At 43.9% G+C, this 25312-nt stretch overlaps 1 protein-coding gene across 1 annotated transcript in view; it reads right to left on the bottom strand.

Moving 5' to 3' along the window:
* The window catches only part of Tbc1d8 (TBC1 domain family member 8), an 86583-nt gene that overhangs the window by 27519 nt on the left and 33752 nt on the right, over positions 1-25312 (bottom strand). Inside the window, exons 3-5 of the mRNA XM_010637126.1 lie at positions 12822-12940; positions 10025-10253; positions 7163-7403 (exon numbers count right to left, since the gene is read on the bottom strand). Of these exons, the coding sequence (XP_010635428.1) occupies positions 7163-7403; positions 10025-10253; positions 12822-12940 (589 nt within the window). The remainder of the gene's footprint in view (positions 1-7162; positions 7404-10024; positions 10254-12821; positions 12941-25312) is intronic.

Here is a 25312-nt window from a genome sequence, read left to right on the forward strand (position 1 = left end):
AAACTATACTACAAAGCCACTGTGATAAAAACAGCATGGTACTGGCAAAGAAACAGACCTGAGGATCAGTGGAACAGATTGGAAGACACAAAAACAACTCCAGATGTACTCAGCCACCTCATCTTTGACAAAGGAGCTGACTGTCCCCACTGGAGGAAAGATAGCCGCTTTAATATATGATGTTGGAAAAACTGGATCACAACCTGCCCAAGATTAAAACTCGACCCTTATCTTTTACCATGCACTAAATTTAAATCCAAGTGGATGAAAGATCTAAATATTAAAACAGAAACACTAAACTTGCTGGAAGATAAGTTAGGCAGAACTCTTGAAGACATTGGCACAGGAAAAGACTTTATGAACAAATCCTCAGTAGCACAGGAACTAGCAGAAAGAATCAACAACTGGGATCTCATCTTATTAAAAAGCTTCTGCACTGCAAAAGAAACCATCAACAGAACTAAGAGACAACCTACAACGTGGGAAAAAATTTTTACCAGCTGCTCCTCAGACAAAGGACTATTATCTAGACTATATAAAGAACTCAAAACCATCAGCCCCCCCAAATATAAAAACCCAATTAAAAAATGGGCATCTGAAATGAACAGACATTTCTCAGGCAAAGAAGTAAAAGCAGCAAGTAAATATATGAAAAAATGTTCCACATCACTGGTCATTTGAGAGATGCAGATGAAAACAGCACTGAGATTCCACCTCACCCCACAAAGAATGGCTGCTATCAAGAAATAAATCAATAACAAATGTTGGCGGGGTTGTGGGGAGAAAGGAACCCTTTGCCATTGTTGGTGGGAGTGCAGACTGGTACAACCACTATAGAAATCAATATGGAGATACCTCAAAGAGCTGGGACTAGAGGTTCCATTTGACCCAGCCATCCCTCTGCTGGGTATCTTTCCAAAAGAATCATACCACAGTGATATATGCACACCCATGTTTATAGCAGCACAGATTGTAATAGCTAAAACTTGGAAACAGCCCATTTGCCCATTGGTTGGAAACTGGATAAAGAAGATATGGTTTTTCTATAAAATAGAATGCTACTCAGCCATAAAGAATGAGAAATTAGATTCATTCATAGGAAAATGGATACATATTGAGGATATACTCCTAAGTGAAATAAGTAAGTCACACATGTGTAAATACCGAATAGTTTCTCTGGTGTGAAAAACTATAATAGTACATAAGATCCTAAGGAGATAATTGACCATGTGAAATAGGAAGAAAAGGGCTAAAGGTGTAGGGAAAGTGGGAAGGGTAAGGGAAAGGTAATAAGGGAAAAGAAAAAAATATCACAAAATCAAAAAAATGGAAATAAAGTGTAAATGGTGAAGGGAGGGCACGGACAAGGGGAAAAAAAATGAGAACCAAGACCTGTCATGTAAAGATAAAAGATCCCAATAATGAACGTAATTGTACTGTATACCTAAAATGTACCAATAAACTCAATAAAAGAAAAAAACAAACAAATAAATAAATTTCCAGCATAACTGGGGTAAAAATGGAGCATACTGGGAGAAGAGAAGCTCTTCAGGAAAGTAAGAGTAAGACCATCCCTGGAGTGTGTTTCAAGGCAGCAGGGGATAGTTCTGATGCTAAACCTATCAACTCCCTTTTTAGCAGCACCAAGAACAAAGCACACATGCTCAGGTGTACCTCCCGAACCTTCCAGTACTAGAGTCTCCACTTTCCCTCCATAAGACCGGTAGGCAGCGGTCACAACCCAACGTTCAGAAGGCATGTCTCACACAGGGCTACTACAGGAGCACCCTCGAGGATGGAGCCTGGCCCAGAAGGTACTGATGTGCACAGGCCCAAGGCACTGCTCCAAGAGTGCTATGGCTGAGACCAATGGAGCCCCCAAACTACCCTACACTATGGTACCAGCCTCTAATAGGAAGGAATGGGCTGGGCCAGAACATGGAGCAACAAAATTGTTGAAGCTGAAATTAACACATGCAGTCGTGTATGACTGCTACACAGAGTTCTAGACTGCGCGCATACCCTCTTCCCCAACCAGGTCAACATTCCAGGATTTCCCACTTGGGCACCAGACAGGTGTCCACAGGAACAGCTCCTGCCCCCTGTGGCTGAGGGAAAGTAACTGGGACCTCGGTGACCAGCCTGACCCCTAATGGAGCACAGGAAAGGTCCTTCCAAACACTCTGGGTTACATGGCCACTCCCAACCCTGTGCCCTTTGCACTTAAACTCTGGAAAACACCAAGAATTACCAGTCTGGAAACGAGGCAGAAGTGTGTTTCAACACCCTGGTGTGCACATAAACATCTCATTTATCAAATGTGTGCCTACTCAAAAGCATCTTTCCCGGTGACCCAGGAGCCCTAAGGAAATGACAGGATGGCCCCGTGACAAGGCCACTGTTACAGAACACAGGAGCCAGCAGTATTCAAGGGACAGGATGGGACATAAGGCTCACCTGGGCCCCAGATAGCTGATGGCCATGTGAAGGCAGGCTTGGAGGTACCCACAGCCCCTCCATTCCTTGGCAGTCTATCAACACTGATTCCCAGAAGACCAAGACCTTGATTACACAACAATGGCACTTTTCACTCCCAAGAAAGTTCCTGCCTTTCCCACCCTAACCATCCTATCACAGTGTCAACAATCTCTAAGCAGTGCTGGGGGTGTCTGAAGCTTATGGGGGCAAGACTGGGTCTTCCCTTCGAGGTGGGGCCTGAGAGGCCTGACTGCTGCTGGGGGCAGGGTGCCTCAAATGGGATGGATAGAAAGCTGGCGTTCCTTGGGGGTGCTAGAGGGAACTGCAGGGAAGGGGTGGATGTGGGTGGGGCAAGGCCAAAGGAGTCTGTGCAGCCAGACAGAATGACACCGGGTGACAGGGACTGGGCTCTGTTCTCTGGCAGCCACTCCTCACCTTTACAAAAGGAAGGAAGTTTCAAAGTTTCCTTTTGCTTCATATTAGGTGAGGCCCATCTCCTCCACCCCTGCCCACCAGAGTACTGGAGTCGCTCTTCTCAGCCTGCTTGGCCCAGCTTCAGGAGAGTATTTTCTGTTCAGAAATCAGTCAGCTCATCCCTGCCTCCTCCCTGCCATTCTGTCCGGGCTGCCCCTCCCTCCCCCAGTCACTCTGCCCAACGAGCCCCGGGACTATGCACCTGCGAACCGCCCATCCTGGTGTGCTGTGTACCTGGGGATCAGGCCAGATGAGAGTGTGGAGGTGTGAGCCTCACTCTACCAGACTCCATCAGTCCCAACGAAGTGACCACAGGACGCTGTGGTAATCAGATGCCCCTTACTGGCTCATGAATCCGAGGGCTCCCTTTGGAAAGCTGTTAACTGGGACAGGAAGTGAAAGCAGACCCACCACGGAGACTCCAAGGGGCATTCCAGCCCGGCTGCTGCCCCTGAGCTCAGAGAGCCATTTTCCTAAACTTTCAAACCTGGCCCCTCTGTCAGGATGCCAAGTGGACTGAGTCATTACCTGTTTACATCCACAGGCCAGCGTCTCCATGGCAAAGGCTACAGATGCAAACTAGCAGGGGATGGGAGGCTATGGCGAGCTCCCACCCAGGTGGAAGTCCCAGAGAGTGTGGAGCCTGGTCAGTGTCAATCAGATCCCACTGCATGTCTAGGGCCAGCTCTACGCACCCTGGAAGCTGGGCCACTGGCCACCTCAACAGCCCTATAGGTTGTTTTCTCTCTTCTAGTGGTTCCTGGGATAGAATGTGGGGGTGTGAAGGGGAAGCCTCATATCTCCCCTCAATTCTGGAAGGTAAACAAAGGCTGACAGTGTGATGACTTTTCTTCCAAAACACATTTCCAGAGGGGAAGTAGATGCTACAGACCTTCGGTCTTCCTGTTCTTTCCCTCTACCACAAACCAAAATGGCCACATCTGAAATTGGAGCCGTGCCAGGATACCACTTGAGTTCTGAGCCTGCGAGAAACAGGACAGGCCCCGCCCAGGCCAATCTGGCTGCATTCTGAATACATACAGGTGCAAAGATCGTGTGCACAGGACCGAGGTCGCATTGAACTGGTGGTTTACATGAGTACTTAGTAACATACACCTGACTCGCCCTTCTTTGGGGCTCTGTAATAGTGGCCTTTTCTTTAATAGGTCTTTGTAAACTGGACTAAAAGGACTTGGGTACCAACTATCATAGTAACATATGAGGACATATGGGAGAGTGTAGCTCACACCACACTACGATGTCTTCCTTTTATTTATTTTTGGTACCAGGGATCAAACTCAGGCCCTCCCACTTGCCAGGCAGGCACTGTGCCACTGAGCTGCATCCCCAGCCCTTGTCTTCCTTTTAGAACAGATGGACCCTAAGATGGAGCCAGGGACCACACTGGAGGTCCCGGGGCAAGGGATCAGAACACCAAAGCGCTAGCCCAAGCACTCCCTTTTAGAAGGCTGTCTCAAAAGAGAACTTACACATTATCAGAGGTTGATAAACATAAAACTTGTAGGAATGTCACCACAAAAGAGTTGTTGTTTTGATTTTTGCCTCACTCAGGATGATGCATGATCAGTCTAAGGTGGTGCACACAGCAAAGGGATCTGAGTCCTTTCCAAATGCAAGGCAACTAAACACCCTGATGTTCATGGGCCCCTCAGGAAGACACTCCCCGAGATGTTCAGAGAAGGCAGCACGTGTGAAGAGCAAAAGGTCTATTTTTAAAAAGCCTTTGTATTATTACTGAACACCAGACATTAGACCTTTGAAGGAACTTAGTATGGGTTAAGTATCCCTTATCCAAAATTCTTGGAAGCTGGATGTGGTGACACGTGTCTATAGTCCCAGCATTCAGGAGGCTGAGGCAGAAGGATTGCCAGGAATTCAAGGCCAGCCTGAGCTCTATAGTGAGACTCTCTACCAAATAAATAAATAAGCAAGCTACATAGTGCGACCCTGTCTCAAAAATAAATAAATAAATAAATAAATGCATGGGACCAACAGTATTTCAGATTTCAGAGTTTTTCCAGATTTGGGAATATTTTCAAGGACTTCACCAGTTGAGCCTCCCCTAATCTGAAAATCTGAAACTGCTCCAACATTGGTTTTCAAAGCATTTCATATTAGGAACAATCAACCCTCGGTAGGTTATCCAGTCGATGTATAGAAGACTAAAGCTCAGGAAAATTATGAGATGCTACTGGTGGCCACACAAAGGACTGCAGTACTTAGCTGTTCCACAAGCAACAGAAGCACAATGCCTACCTCTTACTCACCTCCTGGATATTTTCTAAGGAAATTCAATGGAAAAAAAGGCAGACAGAACGTTAAAACAGATTAAAAACTTTTAAAGTAAATGACTCGTGGTAAATGGCTCGTAAAGTAAATGGCTAGTGGCTCCTTACAACCTAAGAACAGAATTACCATGTGATCCAGCAATTCTACTTCGGGGTATATACTCAAGAGCACTGAGAGAGGGTCTTGGATAAACACGGAGGCCCACATTCAGGGCAGCATTATTCACAATACCGAGAAGGTGGAAGCAACTCAAGCGTGTAAAGGCACACGAGCAGATAAATAAAACATGGTGCATGCCGACATTGGAATATTGGCTTAGAAAGGAGGAAAAACCTGACGTGTGTATGCTACAACATGGGTGAGCCGTGAGAACATGATGTTCAGTAAAATCAGCCAACTACAAGACCACAAATACCGTATGACCCCACTTCTCTGAGACCCAGTACGTGTAGAACGATGGGTGTCAGAGATGGGGGAAAGATGAAGGGAATCAGATGGAAGGAAGCGTAGCTTCAGTTCTGGAAGGTAAGAGTTCTGAGATAGGCAGTGAGAATGGTTGTTCAACCGTGTGAATGCACTTCATGGCCCTGTGACTGTACACTTAACGATGGTTACAATGTCAGATTTATGTTACCTATATATTACAATGATATAATGACTATTTGCTATTCACATAGTAGCAGCTGACTCCAACTATATCAAAAACATCTAACCAGGATAACACTTCCTGGTAACTTGTTTGGTGAAGGTACCTTCTCATCAGCACTGCAGTTACCCAGTTGTACTCCACAAGCCCCAAAGTCAAACTCCAGCTCACACATCATGTTCAGAACTTCCCACCACAGACTGAATCTCCCTTAATGTGAGGATTCAAGCAACTATTTCACAAGTCTGCATGACCAGCAACGCTTTGGGTCAAACAAATTAATAAAGAATATTGAACTACTCTCTTTGTAAGGTACATACTTGATGACAAACTGGCATCAAAAAATTTAGCTGTCGGGCCAAGGATTTAGCTCAGTGGTGCCGCTGCCTGCCTCGCAAGTGCAAGGTCCTGAGTTTGATCCCCAGTACCAAAAAAAATTTTTTTAATTGTGTGGAAACTTTTTCTACAGAGTATTTTAATGTGAAAAGGATGGGGTGGGTGCCTCAGTGGCAGAGCACTTGCCTGGCATGCACAAGGCCATGGGTTCAATCCCTAGCACCATTTAAAAGGGAAAGGAGGGTATATCTTAAATGTTCACTAATAAAACACAGTACTTCATAGATTTCTAACATGAGGATGCCTATATTACATGTTCTAGAAGTGCTTTTTATGAACCTCAATTTTGAAATAATATCCAAGGAAAATGGGGAACTGGATCTAGAAATCAAAGTCTGCTGCACATGGGAAATGAGTGACAATCATTTCTAACTATTGCCTCTGTCGAGATTAACAACCTAGGAAACGTTGGGTTATACCACAAAAGAAATTAAACCTAGTATATCTGGCCCTCTGTATGCACAGGTTCTGTATTCTTAGATACAAATGGGAAATATTTTTTTAAATACATGTGCACTAAACATGTACTCTTTCTTTTCTTGTCATTATTCCCTGAACAATGCACTATAACTACAATATTTACATGGTATTTACATTGTGAACAGTACTGTAAGTTACCTAGTGGTGATTTTTTTTTTTTTAAAGCATAGGGGAGGTCATGCATAGATTCTATGCAGATACTACACCGTTTTATGTACGACTCAAGCATCCTGGGATTGTGATAGCCACAGAGGTCCTGGGACCCATGCTCTGGTGGCATGGAGGGCTGCCACACAATGAAGGCCACCAGAAAGGAAGGCTGAGCACCGAGCATGGGTCCCCATACAGGTGATGGACACCACGGAACTCAAGCTGCACCTTTTGGTGATCTGGCTCGGCTCCTGCAGATCTGGGTCCAGGTCGAAGACCTCGTTGTCCAGAAGCCTCCGGAGTGTCACATCCGCCAGCTGCTCCATGATCCTGAACACTTCATCCAGGTTCAGAAACATGGAGAAGTCGCGCTCCTTATTCTGTGTGGTGATCCGGATAGTGTCCGTGAGGAACACATTGGACGTTCTTTCCAATTTCTGGATATCGACCCAAGGGATGACAAGTTTAACTGCAAGAGAAAAAGGGCGAATGCATCTTACAGGAAGATTTGAGTCACACCTTCATGTAACAGCAAGCAATAGTCCAGAACGTTCCTGCAACTGAAATGCAGATCTCTCTTAAACCAGAGTGGGGAGAAAAGCATAGAACTCTTGGACAGCAGCTGGTGAACCCCCAAGTGTGTTCCAGTGATTTCCTCAACGACTTAAGAGAAACCCAGCAGCCAGCTGGGGCACATTCCCAAGGAACGTGATTCTGGAATAACAAGCCAACAGCACACAAACTTTCTCAAATATATTTTAAAAGTCATGTGGAAGTTTCCCAATCCACACAAATTCTGATTTTGAAAACAGCCTTGATGCCACAAACTACAGGAAGGAGTGCGGATTATTCACGATCTCATTTTCAGAAATGGGCTAAACATTTACTGTGTCAGATGATAGGTGTTAGGCTAAGAAGACAGCACAAGCAGTTTCTTCCAATCTAAACTAATACAGTACAGCCGGGTACAGTGGCATGCACCTGTAATCCCAGCTACCCAGGAGGCTGAGGCAGGACAATGGCTGGAGTCCAGAAGGACAGGCCCAACCTGGGCAAAATAGTATGATCCTGTCTCTTTTAAAAAAGTAATACAGTGAAAATAAAACAGGTGTTCTATTCTCAAAAGTGTTTTTGATACAGTGGGGAAACAGTCTGAGCTCTGGTATACAATGATCAACATCATCCTAAATTAAGAGGCATTCATTTCTTCCAAAATATTGTCATCCTAACAGGTTTAACAATAATCAATAAGCATCAAAAAATAATTCCTTTTTAAATTGTTAGAGAAAGACTTGTATGTCTACCATTTCTTTCCATTTACTTTGCAATACTTTCCAATGTTTTAGTAACTTTAAATGGCCCCAATTTTACAGCAGGCTCGAGAATTGGTTTCCCCCACTATTCATAGGTGTTCTCATCTCCTGACACACATGCTGTCCACCACACTGCCATTGAGAAGTGCTATCTGCACTGAAGACACTCACTCAAACAGGAAAACAGGCCACAAGTCAGTAACCATCCACAGGACCAAACGCAGCACAGAAAGCACAGATACGGCACAAATGATACGGGGCCTAGGAGAGGCTTCCTGGAGACAACAAAATCCAAACTGGGTTTTGAAGGATGAACAGGAGTTTCCAAACAGACTAAGTAAAGGGAAAGAAGGAAAAGCGGCATGTTCATTCAGAGAAGCATTTCAGAGAGGAGAAAGCCGGCGATGGCCAAGGTTAGGCCAGAGCACATCCCAAGAGGGGAGAGGGCTATGCAACAAGGAGTGTGTCCTAGAACATCAGCGCAGAGGCTGCGGAGGCAGAAGGAGAGAACACAGCACGCAGGAGGTTAGCGACAGCAGACAGACAAGAGCAGCTCAGCCCTGGCTCTACTTGAAACAAATAAAGAAAAAAATAGATACATGTGTGCACACGTGCGTGCAGCAAGAGTGCCATCCAGCACAGGCACGGGAAATGGCGACGGGCGCTGGAAGCAGTTCCCAGGAGAACAGCTCCTAAGCATCCAACATACAACTGACTGTGCCTTCCTTCGTCACCTTGGAATCCCACAGTCCAGGACAGCGCATGTGGCCAGAAAAATATGTGCAACATCAGTCAGTGCCTGAATCTCCAGTGGGCACCACTGAAGAATTCCCTCTCTAGAAGCAACTGTGCCCCCCACAGTCGTGACCTTGGGGGCTGGGCATCTTTAAATGCCTTCCCCTGCAGGAAAACATTCTCCCTTAGAAATATTCAGCCTCCAAAGTGAACATAAAAGAAAAAAATGGAAACAAAGCTTTTGTACACAGGGTAGGGAGGGGCTGGGGGTGTATATAAAATAAAATTTAATAAAAATTTAAAAAGAAATATTCAACCAGAATAAACAAAGCTTTTGTACACAGGGTAGGGAGGGGCTGGGGGTGTATATAAAATAAAATTTAATAACAAAAATTTAAAAAGAAATATTCAACCAGGACCGGGGATTTAGCTCAGCAGTTCAGTGGCCTGCCTTGCAAGCGCAAGGACCTGAGTTCAATCCCCAGTACCCACCCCCGAAAAAAGAAATAATCAACCATCAGTTATGACACTATTTCCAAGGAGATCGAGGGTAGTAAGAACCTCTCTAGAGACATTCATTTTTTGTTTGTTTGTTTAGCTGTTTTTGTTTTTGAGACAGGGTCTCGCTATGTAACTCAGGCAGGCCTTGAACTCACTGTGTAGCCCAGGCTGGCCTCAAACTCATGGTGAATCGTTCTGACTCAGCCTCCCAAGTGCTGGGATTACAGGCATGTAGCACCATGCCTGGCTCTCCACGGCTATTTGAAGTGAGCAAAAGAGAAATCTTAAGGCAATGGGGATAAGGAACTCTCCCCAAATCAAACCCTCTAGGGGTAGGAGCACGCATAATTACAGATAGTTATCTGTACAAGTCATCTGGAAATGAACCGAGTATCACTGCAGTCACCTCCACCACTTATTTTAAGCTTGTGCTGGGGGGCTCTTGGTGCTAACGACCTTAGGTGGGAGCAACACTAAGCACCCCAAGGGCCACCTGTATCTTTGAGGACCCCGGGGGCTGCAGGGGCGGGGCGGCACTCACGCTCCTTGCCCAGGAAGAAGGAGTAGAAGCAGAGGTGGTTGATGCTGAGGTACAGCCAGCCCTGGCGTGGCACCCGGCCCTTCCAGCAGCAGCAGGAGTAGTAGGTGACCAGCTTCTCCGCCTCGGGGAAGTTGAACCTGGCTGCAAACTTCACCAGGGCCTCTCGGAACTTCTCGGGCTCCTCCTCCTGCTCAGCCAGCCGGCTGCTGGCCTCTTCAGCAATCAGGGCCTGTGGCAGAGAGAGACGACCCTTATCCAGGGAGGGGGAGGACGGGAGGTGGCCAGGACGGGCGGCCACAGGCACCTGAGGAATCTGCACTGTGCCACAACACCCTCACCCACCCACCCATCAACCCTGAAACATGGCCAGAGCCACAAGAAGCAAACAAGGCCAACTCCAGGCTCCCTCTCCAGCCCTGCTTCCTTCGGACTGGCTTTTGAAGTATTTCGGCTTTGCAGCATCAAGGATCTGAATTTGTCACCTCAAAACGTGCCACTTTAGCATAAGGATTTCAGGCTGAAGACAACTGAGAAACAAGACACGGGCCCCCACCTAAAACTAGGACCCAATCTCCATCTGTCCAGGGATTTCCCTCTCAGTGCTAGTGTAATGGGTTACTTATTTAGCCTAAGTGTGCAGTCAGGGTAGCCTCAAGATAGAGTTGGCTGGGAAAAAGCAAACAGCACACACACCAAGCCAAGAAAGATAAATATTTGGATAGGAGGGAAAATAACCCTTCCTCCCAGGAGGAATGTTCTTAGGCAGAACCTGCTAAGTCAGTGGACAGTTCCTCCCGACCTCAGACCGGACTGCTGAGAAGCATTAGAAATACAAAATAACTCGTTTCCTTTAACTTGTCTTCTTTGAAATGAGCCTTTCCTGCATTCTGCTTATTCGTATAAGAAAGGGACAAATAAGACAATCTGGACTTCCATTCAGAATGCACTCCTGTAGACAGGAGCTATTTCTCTTATCTCCAATAAAGACTCTCCTAATTTCCCCCTTTGGTCTGCAGTTCCATTCTTCAACTTTGTGAGGCTATCAGCTTGGTTTGTACAGAATTAACTGTTTCACTAGGAAGACGATATGTAATTTTTTTTTCAGTGGTAGTGGTAAGACCTGAACTCAGGGCCTTGCACATGCTAGGCAGGTGCTCTACCACTGAGTCACATCTGCAGCCCAGGAATTGGACTCTTTATCACCACAGATGGCACTGCAAGGAATTCACCTAACAAGCCTTATGAAAACAGCCCTGATTTTCCATCACTTTCCCCCATTTGTTTACCTTTCCTTCAGTCTGCGACTCCAAAAGCCTACACTCCCTTTCCTTTGTCGTTCTCTCCTCTATAAACTTACTGCACTTTCTTAGGATCCTATAAAATGTCCTTTCTAACCACCTTTGAGCTCATTACTGCAGAGTTTCCGTGTATGCATTCTGCATGTGGTAGTCTGTTTATTTTTTCTCATTAATCTGTCTTGTGTTGGTTAATTACCAGGGCTCCAGCCACAGAACCCAGAAGGATAGAAGAAAAGTGTTCTTCTCCTACAGAAACATTTCTGAAGCCTTTGCAGTGGAAATGAATCTTTCCCCTAACTGAAAGAAATACCTAGATCAAAAACACAACCATCTACCTGAGACCAGGAAAGATGTGCTGAGCGCGGGAGGAAAGGGGCCACACCATAGCCAATCCCCAATGCCATCACACGCAGGGAGCTGAGCCACACTCAGATGGACCAGGATGCAAGGGCAGCCCAAGAGCTGGACACATCCGCCATGGTGGCCAGGCCCACCCTGACCCTACAGGCCTGCCCTGAGGACAACAGTCACCCTTCCAGACCGGGGGCTGAGGTGGTCTTTGCTTTCCCTGATCCCGTAAATACCCCCAGTCTACAGAAAACAGTACTTGTACTATGTTCCTCTATGCTCAAAGTTTTTCTCTCATACCCTTAAGCAAAAGCCATAACACTTGAGAAAAAAACAAAATCCCGGGTCTGCAATGTTTTACCCCAAAAGAGGAAAACCATGCTTCAAGCTAATGAGTTTGAGTGTCTAATGAGAGAGTTAAATTTAGAGTAAGAAACTGTCTCTCCCAGTCCAAAGCACTGATTACCCAACCTGTTACTGTGAGGAGACTGGTTATGTAAGATGAGCACTCACAGGAGGTACCAACAAATACTTCCCCAAAGAGTCCTCTCTACCTTCTCAAAACTTCATTGCCTCTAATTCCATTTAGTGAACATATTTTAAAAGTAAACACCCACACTTAGCAAGAGGAAAGTGTGAGGTCCAAAAATACGATGACAAAATGTCACAGCTGCAAAATAAAAAATTGGGAATAACTAATTTAAGGACTCAAACAATGTGTTGTATGATGTTCTGCAAAAACAGATATCCCAACATAATTTTTTTTTTCTCCAAGACAAACAAAGGGCCTGCATTTCTATAAAAGATAACAGAAACTGGGCCTAAGAGTGAAAGCTTCCCTATTGTAATTTCGGGCATGATTTCTGGACTTGACCCTGCAAAGTTTGACAAGTGACAAGTTGAACTCATTTGGCTTTATGTAGTCAGCTAAAATTGGAGTTTGAGGGCTGGGGATGTAGCTCAGTGGCACCATGCCTGTCTGGCAAGTGCAGGGTCCTGGGTTCAATCTCTGGTACCAAACACACACACATAAAAAAAAAAAAAAAAAAAAAATAGAGCTAGAGGGGAGAAAGTTTATTACACGGCAGTGCCCAGGATGTCATAGAAAGCAATTAGAAAATACGAAGAAATATTAAAACCAAGGGACACACCTTTACTTTTCCTTTGACAAAGCTGGCAATGTCATCTTTATTGTCAAAGACAGACAAAGTATGGAGGAGATTCTGCTCCAGCCAGTCCCAGTGCTGGTTTATTTCCTCTAATGTTGCACCTGGATTAGAACAGAAAGATGCAAAGATTAAAAACCGAAAGTAAATAGGTTCCAAATGTAATTCCTATCCCATGTTTGTATTATTCAAACATCGGGGTTGTCACACCTAAGGCAATAACTTGTCGGAGGAAAGCAGCTCCCTCCCCTGGACCCATGTTCTCTTCCACTGCAGCAAGGGGATTTGCCAACACCACTCCCACTGCCACTGGCGGGGCAGCTGACAAAGACAGGGACTGCTCTGTGACTGCCTGCCCACCACACTAATGCACAGCATTGGTAATTAGCTGTTGCAGAACAAAACAAAAGGCACAAATAACAGACAGGCTTGAGCAGTCTTGATTCGGGTCTCCTGTGATAACAGAGTTTTCCAGAGAGGTACTGCAGACCAAAGTCACACAGGCCCTGCTGGCTGTGTGGGATTCTGTCACTTGTACCCTGCATCATTAACCCCACAAGCAACAGCCTGAGAAACACAGGTTTGGAAATGGATACTTCGAATCACTGACAGCACTGTCCCTTGGAAACCTGTTAGAATACATCTCCAGGGACACATTTGAAAGCACACAAAAGTACTAAAATTGTATACAGTAAGTTAATTTCTTTCAAATGCAACTAAAAGGAATTCACCACATCACTGAGACACGAAGCAACACCATTAACAACGTGCTTAGTCATTTCAGTCGTCTGTGTTACTTCTCATGCAGCCCCTCGGGATGACTGAACGATGGGCGCCTCACACAGGGACCGTGCCCAGGTCCCAGTGGCAGGCCTGGCACTCAGCAGACGCTCTGCAGAGCCACTGGCCTGAAGCAAGCACAGGCTGCATATGAAAAAGGCAAGTGTGTATCGGGCAGATCCCATCCATCCCATCCACTTGCTGAGTGCTAAACCAGCAAGCAGGGAAGTGAAAGGCCAAGCAAACAATGGCACAGGATAACCTGTCCACGTAGCAGTCACCCTAAACTAGATCCTCATTCTCCCCAATACAAAAAAAAAAAAAAAAAAAAAAAAAAGAATTAAGTTTAGGCTATATGGATGAGGTGCACGTGAAATATACTCATAAATGAGTTTCATATTTTAGAGGTGGGTCCCATCCCCAAAACATTACACAGGCAAAGATTCTATAACATGTTTTGGGTTAAAACACTTACAGTTTGGATAAGGAATATGCAAATATTGTGGACACAGGATACTCAACCTGTACCCCATGCAAGAAAGTGCCAGGTGACCAGGTGTGGAGTCCCTGAGGATGAAGACCATCTATATTAGGGTAGCTATTTTCAGTGGACAAGTGGGGAAAGAAAAAAAGAAGTACGTAAGTGAACACTTTGTACAGAAAAACCAGAGTTAAGACAACAGCACTTAAAGCCCTGTTATCCTCCAGTTTTTAGGCACAGCAGTGTCCACGGCAATGTCCTCGGTCATTACTATCATAGCATGGTAGGGCTGGCCCCATGGTGCTCTCTGCCCAGTACCTCTCTTCACAGGTCAGGACTCCCCGGCCCCTCCCCCAAGAACAGGTGACGGGAGACCCTCCCAGTTCTCTGTCTTCCTCTCTGGTCTTGCTCCCTCAGGGTCCATAAGCCCAAGAAATAGCCACTTGGACTCACAAGGAGCAAACTCTGGGGTGAGCAATCACGATCCTCTTGCTTTCTACTTCCTTCCTATCTCGGAGGCTGCTGTGGTGTCCAGAATTCCTTGGACCTTCACGCTCCTCACATCTCTTAGGACAGGAAAGCTTCTGTCTTTTGTGGGGAAGGGAGCAGTACTGGGGATCCAGCCCAGGGCCTTCACACTGAAATGCATCTCCAACCCTTCTTTATTTTGAGATTAGTTCTGCTAAGTAACCCAGGCTGGGCTCAAACTTGCGATCCTCCTGCCTCTGCCTCCTGGAGCGCTGGGATTGCACTTGTGCACCACCATGCCCAGCCAAAGGAAGCTTTTTTAAAACAAAATCAATCCAGGCACAGTGACCAGTTAAGTACTAAGGAAGCTGAGGCAGGAGGATTACAAGTTTGAGTTCCCCCCTGGATGACTTAGCAAGCTTCATCTCAAAATGAAAAATACAAAGGTCTGGGGATGTTGCCCGGAGCCAGAGTGCCCTGCATTGGGTCAACCATATCTAAAAAACCAAGGCAAGCAATTCCAGTCTCCACAGTATGACTCTCTTCAGGCTTCTGAACTTTGCTCGGCCTGAACCTGGCTCCTGAAGTGGCAAGGACACATGGCAGGCTAAGCAGCTTAGGTGACATCTGGTCACCTGCTTTTGCTGGAGCTTTCCTGCCCCCCACAGGGGCCCAGATGGCAGCAGAGAGTCAGTCACTAGAACAACCCTAAACTACAGTGTCTTACTGCCAAGACGGCCATGGTCACAGCCCAAATCCTGACTCCACGGAAGCAGATAATCGCGCCCAAGCCCTGGGGGTGGCACGGCCCTGCGCCCTGGGCACTCTGAGACCTTCTCTTTGTAGGTCATTGTCCTTTATCATCTCTGCAATAAAACCAACGCATGGGGCACCAATCAAACAAGGATGAACTGAACAGGGAGATCCTTATTGACCTTCAGTCATCTGCTATGTGCTCTTATAATCCTCATTTATCAAAAACAAACAAAGTTGGAGGAATGGGAAGAGCAAGAGAGGGCAGGGGCCTCATCTCTGCAGCTCCCATCTGTTCTCAGCACTGTGGCACTGCTCGACCACCAAGCCTTAGGGTGCTCAAATACCTGCCCAAGGTTGTGTATGCAATGGAGGGCAAACCTGTGAACAAACTCGCTCAGGACCCCGCCCCACCCCAGGGTCTCCCATAAGCAGCAACATTTGAATATTGAAGTACGGTTTGTGGTTTGCATAGCCCTCGACCCAGGACCTGCTAGGGCTGGAGCTAAGTTCCTCTGTGCTTGTATTTAGAGGGAGCAGGCCTCTCCCTGCAGGCAGTAGCACGGCTGTTAACTGCTACAAAGAGGCTACAGCTGAAAGCTGTAGATAAAATCAAGTTCCATCCCAATAGCAGATCACAATTAAGAGGAGAGAGAAAGACATCAAAACTTAGATTTTTATTCTAATAACAATTCTTCTACCAGGAAGGGCCTTATGATAAGGAAAGATAATTCCATAACAAAGCCAAGCCCACACCTTGGAAGAGAAAATAAATACATTAAATCTACAGCAGAACCACAGTGAGATTTTATTACAACCCACCCAGCTCCCAACTGTCAGACCTGACCATGGGCCTCTTCCAGCAGAGACAATCAATGTGATGAAACTTTTCCACCCTACTGTCCATTTCCTACTAACGCTGCCAAATGGCAGGGAAATTTTCCAAGCGATAATTTCCTCTTCAGGGAAATCTCATGACAGGCTTCCCAAATACCATAAATCAAGGCAAGCCAACAGCACATCCACGACCTCACAGGACTAAAAGGAAAGTCATTCAATGTATGTCACACATACGCATAGGTTTGGAACCTACACTAGAGCAGGGCTTTTCAAATTGTATTAAGTTATGCATCTGAAAATAGCTGAAAAAAAAAAGAAGATGAAATGGAATTGAAAGTAGATTGCATGCCTGCTGGTAAAGCCATTGCTTACTTACACTTGTTCTCGTAAGTATGTTTCTGTCTGGCACTGCACACAGACAAATGTTAAGAAAGAGAGACTTTTGCCACCTACAGCAGAGATAGGATGACAAAAAGCATACAAATTTATTCAGTGCTGCAACAGTATTTCTTATCCTTCTGCAGCCCTGCCAACGCCAGACAAAGGAACGGGAACTGTGTCAGGGTCTGAGAGGTGCTCCCCAAAATTCCTGTGTGGAAGCCCTCACCCTCAAGGTGACTATGGCAAGAAGAGACCAGGGACAGGCACACACCAGGAAAGGCCGGGTGAGGACATAGTGAGAAGATGACTATCTGCAAACAAAGGACAGAGCCTCATCAGAAACCAACCCTTGCTGGCATTATGATCTTGGACTTCCAGTCTCCAGAACCGTGAGAAAATGAACTTCTGTCATTTCCAGCCTCCCAGATGTTATGGCAGCTGGAGGTGTCTAAAACCAAAATTTATAGCAGAACTGCGGATGATCACAGAAGTGCAAGTACCAAAATGACACTGTTTTAAAGAAGGCCTCTAATTCTGCAGATAAACTTTTTCATTTTCTAAGAAAACTAAAGTCAGGTTGAAAAATCAGATTTATAGGTTCAATATTAGAAACTGCAGAAGAAACACCATTGATGACTTATGAATAACCAGTTCTACCTTGGAACAACCAGAAGTGGCTGACTGAGGACATTTTTGTGAATGTCTGGCATGTGCTAGGCATGCCATATACTGAGCAGTAAGACCTTCATAAAAACACAAGGTAGCAGGCTTTGTGGAGCATTCCTAAAATCCCAGCTCTGGGGAGGCTGAGGCAGGAGGATCGCCACAAGTTCCAGGCCAGCCTGGGCTACAGAGTAAGTTCAAGGCCAGGCTGAAGTACAAAGTAAGCCTGTCTCAAAAAAAGTCGTAAGGTAGACATTAATATTAACATTTTCTGGGCAAGAAGTAAAAATAGTTACGCAAAGAAAGAGCCAACCCAGAGCCTGTTCACATGACTGGGACCTTGCTGAACTGTGACGTTGCCCGGGAGCTCCCAGCAGCTGAGTCACAGTGAAACATACAGTATTTATTCTCCTAGGTTTTCCCCAGGGGTGTTTTCAGGAAGTAAAACAAGCATCTCATTGTCTATATCTGCAGCTTCTGCACAAACCCAGCCACAAATAACTTGATCCAAGCATCAGTTGAAAACAGCAACTTTCTTTCTGCATAATAAGCATCCCCACTGAATTAAGCACCTTTTCCAGCCACCCAGAGTTCTAGTTTAGCACAAAGTGGGCCTGAGGGTGTACAGTGCAGAACCGTCCCTCTGAAATGGCAGTGCACTGCCCTCTGGCCAAGCACTGTTTGCCGTCTGAGAGCCCTGCAGAGACAAGGGGCAGGCACGGCGACACTGCTGCTGTCACTCATCTCTCCTGCATGGAGAAACTCAGGAGCAGGGGATCCATAGGACAGCAGCGAACGTGCGAGGGAGAGCAGGTTTTATTTTCAGAAATCGCACACACCACAAGGCGTGGGACCATCACCATGAGTTACAGGATTGTTGTGTTGCGACAGGGTCCCGCTGTGTAGTTCAGCGTGGCCTTGAACCCTCTATGGAGCTCAGGCTGGCCTCGAATTCTCAGTGATCTTCCTGCCTCAGACTCCAGATTCTGGGATTATAGGTGTGGGGCACCACACCTGTCTATTTACAGGACTTTTACCTATGTATTATCCCTACCATGTATTTCTGGATACCTCTTTGCCCTTTTTTGCTGTCAAAGAAAATGAGTCTCCACATATTTACAATACATGAAACCAGACAAATTCAACCTCTGACCCTGAAAGTAAAAATAGAATTTATAATTGAGACCATTAAACTATCTTTGTATTAAGACCATCAAATGCACTTCTCAGAAACAGAAGCCGGAAGAGACAGAAAATATTGACCTACAATCAAAAAAAAAAAAAAAAAGAGAGAAAAATCAATTAGTTGAAAGAAAACCAGAAATAACAGAGGCAGCAGCATCGGTAGCCAAGGACATAAAGCAGCCATGGTTAACAGGCTCCGGACGTCCAGAAGCCCTGAGCCTCCTGAGACATTATGAGGGAGACAGAAAAAGAGCCACGTCAGGCCCTTAAAAACACAGAACACACTCACTGATATGAGCGAGACTGCACGGGATGAGAAGCAGATTAGAAACCAGAGAAAAACAATTAGGGAACTTGAAGGCGCTGTGAGAAAACAAATGAAAAATAGAAGGAAAAGAATGAACAGAAATTACACCAGTGAGCTAGAGAACAACAAAGGGCTTAAAATACTAAAAGGTACCCAGGTAGAGCTGCATGCACATCCCATCATTTGGAGGCTGAGGCAGGAGGATCACTATAAGTTCAAGGCCAACCTGAACTACACAGTGGGACCCTGTCTCAAAAAACCAAAATAATACTAAAATATGAATAGCCAAAGTCCCCCCAGGAAGGGCAGAGAGCAAAAAATATTTGAAGAAATAAAGGCTAAAATTTTCAAGTATGGTGAAAACTATAAATATATGATTTCAGAATCTCAATAAACCCTAAGCAGCAAATGAATTGGGAGAAAAAAAATCACACTGGTCATAATGAATATGAATATCATCACCAAATTGGTATAAACCAGTTACAAGTTACAACCAGCCTAACACATGCACAATTTGGGTTTATTAGGATAATCTGCCTCTTGTTATCTATAGTGTGTACCCAGGTAAACATCCAGATCTCAGCTGTATTGACTTACAACCAACCTGAGTTACAATAAGAGTTTACTGATAAACAAAGAACAATACAATTACATAAAAACAAAGAAAAGAATGACAGCAGTCTTCTCATCAGAAACAGTGTAGAACATATAGGGTAACAGCTTTCAAAAAGTCCTAGGGAGGGCTAGGGATTTAGCTCAGTGGCACTGGGCCTGCATCAAAAGCACAAGGTCCTGACTTCGAGCCCTGGTACCACAAAAAAAAAAGGTCAAATTACAAGTACTTCCAGAAAATTTAGGTGAATTCCTTAATAACTTGCAAATGGAAAAATCTTCCTAACTATGACTCAAAGTCAGAAACTAAAAGAAATGCTACAAATCCTACTACATTAAAAAGGAGGAAATGCAGTAAAACACACCAGCCCAAGTCACCAAAAGACAAATGATAGGCTGGAAAAAATATCTATAATTTCGAAGATAAATGGCTAATACTGAGGAAATACCAAAAACTGGAGGGGAAAAGAGAAAAACCACTCAATAGGGAAAAATAAAATAAGGCTATTAATAGGAACAAGGAGTTTCTGAAAGCAGCTCTTAAACAGGAAACATGATCAATATTATCTTAAATAAAAAGGAATACAAATTAAAATTATAAGGAAACATCACATCTTACCTATCAGTAGGTTGGCAAAAGTTTAGCAATGAGTCTTGTAGCAGGTTTGTGGGAAAGCAGGTCCTTCACACACTGCCGGTGGGAATTTTTCTAATGGTACAACCCAAATAGGGGAAAGGAAATTTAGCAATATCTACCAAAACTCCAGAATTGCACTTCTAGGAATCTATACCAAAGACCCAACAATAAAAGTGTAAATGACTTAGGAACAATGACATTTACTGCTGCAGCAATTTGCCATGGCAAACACTAAAAGCAACCTCAATGTGCATCAGTGTAAACTAGGAATAAACCATGGTGCTTTCTGTATGTGCATATCCCTCTGATATGCAATAATTCCCAGGACATGTTAAGTGAAAAAAAGTAAAGCAAGAAACAGACTACCTAGAAAATTTATGAAAGAAAGGCAGAGGAATAGAGATACATATTATATATTTAACATATATAAAGCAAGACAGTGGACAGCTAAACCAGAAAAAGGGTTCTACAGGGCAGAGAGAAGGAGCCAGGGCTGAGGCAGTGAAGGTCTCTCTACAAAGACTTTACAGATTTGATCAGGCCTGATTTAGGAACATGACAGTGTTTTACATTTCTTAAAAATTAAGTTACATTAACGGGGGGGAGGGGTGCCTAGGGATTTAGCTCAGTGGTTCCGCTGCCTGCCTTGCAAGCACAAGGTCTCAAGTTTGAACCCAGGTACCAAAAATAAATAAATAAATAGGAAAATCAACACTAAAAAAGCAATAAAATTTATCAGATTATTGAAATAACTACACAGAGAAAATTTAAACAGTGTTTTGACTAAATATATTCTATAACCAAATGTAGCTACAGAAAGGTGAATTTCATTTGAGTACTCTTGTTAATAGTAACGCTGGTAAACAGAAATGATGTGTGAAAAAATAAAAATATAGAGCAGAAGGAAGGTGGAAGGCGGAGGTCTGGGACAGCCACTCCGAGATCCATACTCCCTCCGACCTGCCTGGGCCCAGTCGGTAAGGACTAGCTAGCCCTGTGGGTGCCCCTGCAACACGCCCCCCCAGACCTCCTGATTGTGTCAGTCCTTGGATCCACTCTGCAGAGGCACAGGTGGTCATAAAAGTGCATTTTACTGAGCTCCTGACTTTGAACATCTTTAAAGAAAGGGCAGAGGGAACCTGTAGTAAAACTTTGTGGAGCTGAACCCTGCAGGAGGTCAGGGAACTCAGTTTGGGCCTTGCAGCCCGAAATCATTCTGAATCTCAGGGGTCTGCCATCGGCTGGCTGAGATCAAAGGATTTAGTTCTGCACATGGCTGTGCATGTTGCATATTACGACAGCAGAGATATAGTGTGAAAGAGGCCCTTCAAATTCTTTTTTTTTTCTTTCTTTTCCTCATTCCACTCTGCAAATTCTTTCTTTTTTCAGTCCTCTTTCTCCAACTCAGTCTCTTGCTCCACCATATTACTCCTCATCTCCCTTTCTGTTCCTGCTCATGCCCTAACTCGGATTTCTTCTTTTATCATTTTTTTCTTTTTTCTTTATTTTTTTCTTTTCTTCTCTCATTTTACCTCACTCAAGGCTCAATAGTTTCAAAGGAAAGTGAGCCCCTATTACTGTTAAGTGGTTATATTCTTGTACTTATTCTTGCACTCTGTCTTTCCCTTTTGAATTTAACAGTTTCCTAAAGATTGTGTGGTCATTCTATGTCCTCTGGCTTCACTTGAAACCTTCTCCAATTCTTTTACTTATCTACTCCTCTCGTCCTAACTCTGTCTAAACCCCCATCCTAAATGGTAAATATGCTATATTGAAAAGTTTATTCACTGCAAACATATTTTGGGCTGCTTCCTGATTTTAATTTAATTTACATGGTTTAAAGGCAATAGATTAATGACTACCACAAGTGGTCAATTTGCAAGTTGTGCTTGATCGTATTGTGTTGCTGATTATATCAATTGGGCTAAAGGATTGTGATTGATTTAATGAGTTGTCTTCTCTGATATTAAGAAAATGAGAATGTCTATGAGTCATTAGGGACTCAAAAGCTAAAGCGCAACTGTATCAGGAAGATTTAAGTAATAACCCAGAAATTAAACCAAGGACAACCCAACAACAAAAATAAAAATGAGAAAACACTTAAGCAAGACACAAAGACAGACTTTCAGCTCACCAATGGCAAACAGTAGGGCAAATGAGGATGAAAAGTCTGACAGTGAACCACCAGGACACCCTGAACTCATAGCACAGGATGTTAACAAAACAGAGCAATCAGGCTCTAGAAAAATTCAAAACAGAAATAATTTCCCAGATAACCATAGATGGTGAGCAAAACGAAAGTCCTGATTAGAGACTCTAGAACAGACACTGACCAAAAAAATAGATGAGCTCAGGACCATGACAGAAGCCATGAAGGCCAAGCATAAGAAAGAATGGAAATAACAAATGCCCAACATAGGAAAGAAATGGAATCTATAAAACAGATTCAAACAGATATCCAGGAGATTAAAAACTCTACTGAAAGTGTTTGCAGTAGAATAAAAGAATGCAAAGATAGACTCTCAGCTATAGAAGATAGGATTGCAGTCAGTGACCGTGAAAAGAGAAGTCTCAATCAGTAAGGGATCATGAAAAATTGATCCAACAACTCCTAGATGATGCAAAGAAGAATAACATAAGACTGATAGGAATCAGTGAAGTAACAGAGAAAATACAAATGACTTAAAAAAGCTGTTCACAGAATTAATGGCGAAAACTTCCCAAACAGAGGGGAAGAATTTGACATACAGATAAGTGAGGCAGATAGGACTCCAACTAGCCACGATCAAAAAAAATCTTCAACTAGATATATAAGAATCAAGATCCCAGAAACCCAACAGAAGAACAAAATACTACAAGCAGTAAGAGAAAAGAAACAAATCACATGCAAAGGAAAGCCCTTCAGAATCACAGCAGACTTTTCAACACAAACCTTCAGGTCAAGGAGAGTCTGGAGGAGGTATTTCAAGTCCTAAAAGAAAAAAACCTCCAACTTAGACTAATGTATCCTGTAAAACTCTCTTTCAAAATAGATGGGGAAATAAGACACTTCCGTGACAAAGAACACCTGAGAAACTTCATGAACACCAAACCAGTGCTACAAGGAATTCTAAACAATTATCCTAGAAAAAGACAATAAAGGTCACAACACCGTGAGGCCCAACAGACCAAATCAAAAAGCCAAGGCAAGAAACTAAAAGGAGAGAAGGAAAAAGTAAAAATAGTCAACAAAAGGACAAAAACATGACAATAATGAGTCAGTACATATCAGTTATAACCATCAATATCAATGGCCTCAGTTCACCAATCAAGAGAAATAGACTGGCCTTGCAAGCACAAGGACCCGAGTTCAATCCCCAATACCAAAAAAAAAAAAAAAAAGAGAGAGAGAAATATAGACTGGCAGAATGGATTAAGAAGCAAAATCCAACAATATGTTGTATACAAGAAACACACCTAGTGCAAAAAGAAGCCCACAGACTGAAAGTGAAAGGATGGAAAACAATTCTCCATGTGACAGGAACCCAGAATAAAACAGGGGTAGCAATCTTATTCTCAGACAAAGTAAATTTCAAACCAAAACTGAATGAGAGACAAAGAAGGCTACTACATCCTTGAAAAGAAAACAACTCAAAAGGAAGAGATGACAATCATAAACATATATGTACCAAATATTAATGCCCCCAACTATATAAAACAAATATTACATAACATGAAAAACCAAATAAGCACTAATACAATTGTAGTGGAGGATCTAAATGCCCTTCTATCACAAACAGAATAAATAAATAAATAAATAAATGTTATGTATATTACTAGATATAGGGACCACATAGATAATTACGTGGACATTGTTAGAAATCAAAATTTTCAGTGTATGAGAAAAACAGAATCAATAACTATGTAGTTCTACAGATGAACTGGAAAAGCAAATATGAATACATGATTTTCTTTGTCATCATACTTCTTAGGTTTACTTACTTGAAAGGCATTAGAAGCAAGAACATCAGGAACAATAAGCACCCCTGCAAGCCAGACCATGGCCCCTAGATCCTGCTTCTCCAGTGAAGGAAGTAGGACCCTAGGAGTGATGGATGATCCAAAGAGGAAGCCACAGTGGCCAAGTGGAGCCCAACAGGAGTGTCTGACATCTTATCATCCAGAAAGCATGGTCTGAGCCCATTGCTATACTGCTGTAACACACCTGAGGGCCAGAGATTGACAGAGAAAAGAGGTATTTTATTTTAGCTCACTGTTTTGGAGGCTGAAAGACCAAGATCAAGCATCACACTGTCAGGGAAGGGCAGAGGGCAGGACTGTGTGAGAGGGAGACGGCGCACCAAGGAAACCATGAGCATTTGCAGTAACCTGCTCTCCTGGTAACCAACTTGGTTCAGCAAGACCTGCTCCAGCCTCCAGAAAATAAACCCAGTCTCTCAAGAGAAATAGCAGTGCCTTCGTGAGCACTTGTATCTCATGAGCTCCAAACACCTCTATAGTTACCTGGAGAACTGAGGCTCAGCGTAAGGTTGGGTGCGGACAAACCACATTTGAATCTCAGCACATTCAAAGATGACAGGGATGAGACCAGGAGTCCCGGAAGTCCCCGGAAGGGATTCTAGCAGGCAGAAGATGGTATGATTTCTATAGCAAAAGACAGCACTTACTGAAACAGCCAGAATGTTTTTTTAATCTCCTGACCTACAGGATTTACTATATGTTCCTTCAACGTTTCCCTATGTTTGAAAATTCTTAAGAAATGTTGCAAGTAGAAAATCTTGACTTTAAATAGCAGCCAAACTCAGCATCGCTAAGAGTGAGACAATCAGACCTATGTGTTGAGAAGATGAAAAATCATACAGGAACCCTTAGGAAGTCTTCTTCCTCAAAACATTGGCCCTACCTCAGTAGCACGGGAACTAGCAGAAAGAATCAACAACTGGGATCTCATCTTACTAAAAAGCTTCTGTACTTCAAAAGAAACCATTAGCAGAACTAAGAGACAATCTACAATGTGGGAAAAAATTTTTACCAGCTGTACCTCAGACAAAGGACTATTATCAAGGATATATAAAGAACTCAAAACAATCAGTCCCCCCAAATATAAAGACCCGATACAAAAATGGGCATCCGAAATGAACAGACATTTCTCATACAAAGAAGTAAAAGCAGCAAGAAAATATATGAAAAAATGTTCCACATCACTGGTCATTCGAGAGATGCAGATGAAAACAACACTGAGATTCCACCTCACCCCACAAAGAATGGCTGCTATCAAGAAATCACACAATAACAAATGTTGGCGGGGTTGTGGGGAGAAAGGAACCCTCCTCCATTGTTGGTGGGAGTGCAGACTAGTGCAACCACTA

Source organism: Fukomys damarensis, unplaced genomic scaffold (genome assembly GCF_012274545.1).
Source record: "Fukomys damarensis isolate Sample0158 unplaced genomic scaffold, DMR_v1.0_HiC HiC_scaffold_9, whole genome shotgun sequence".
NCBI lineage: Eukaryota > Metazoa > Chordata > Mammalia > Rodentia > Bathyergidae > Fukomys > Fukomys damarensis.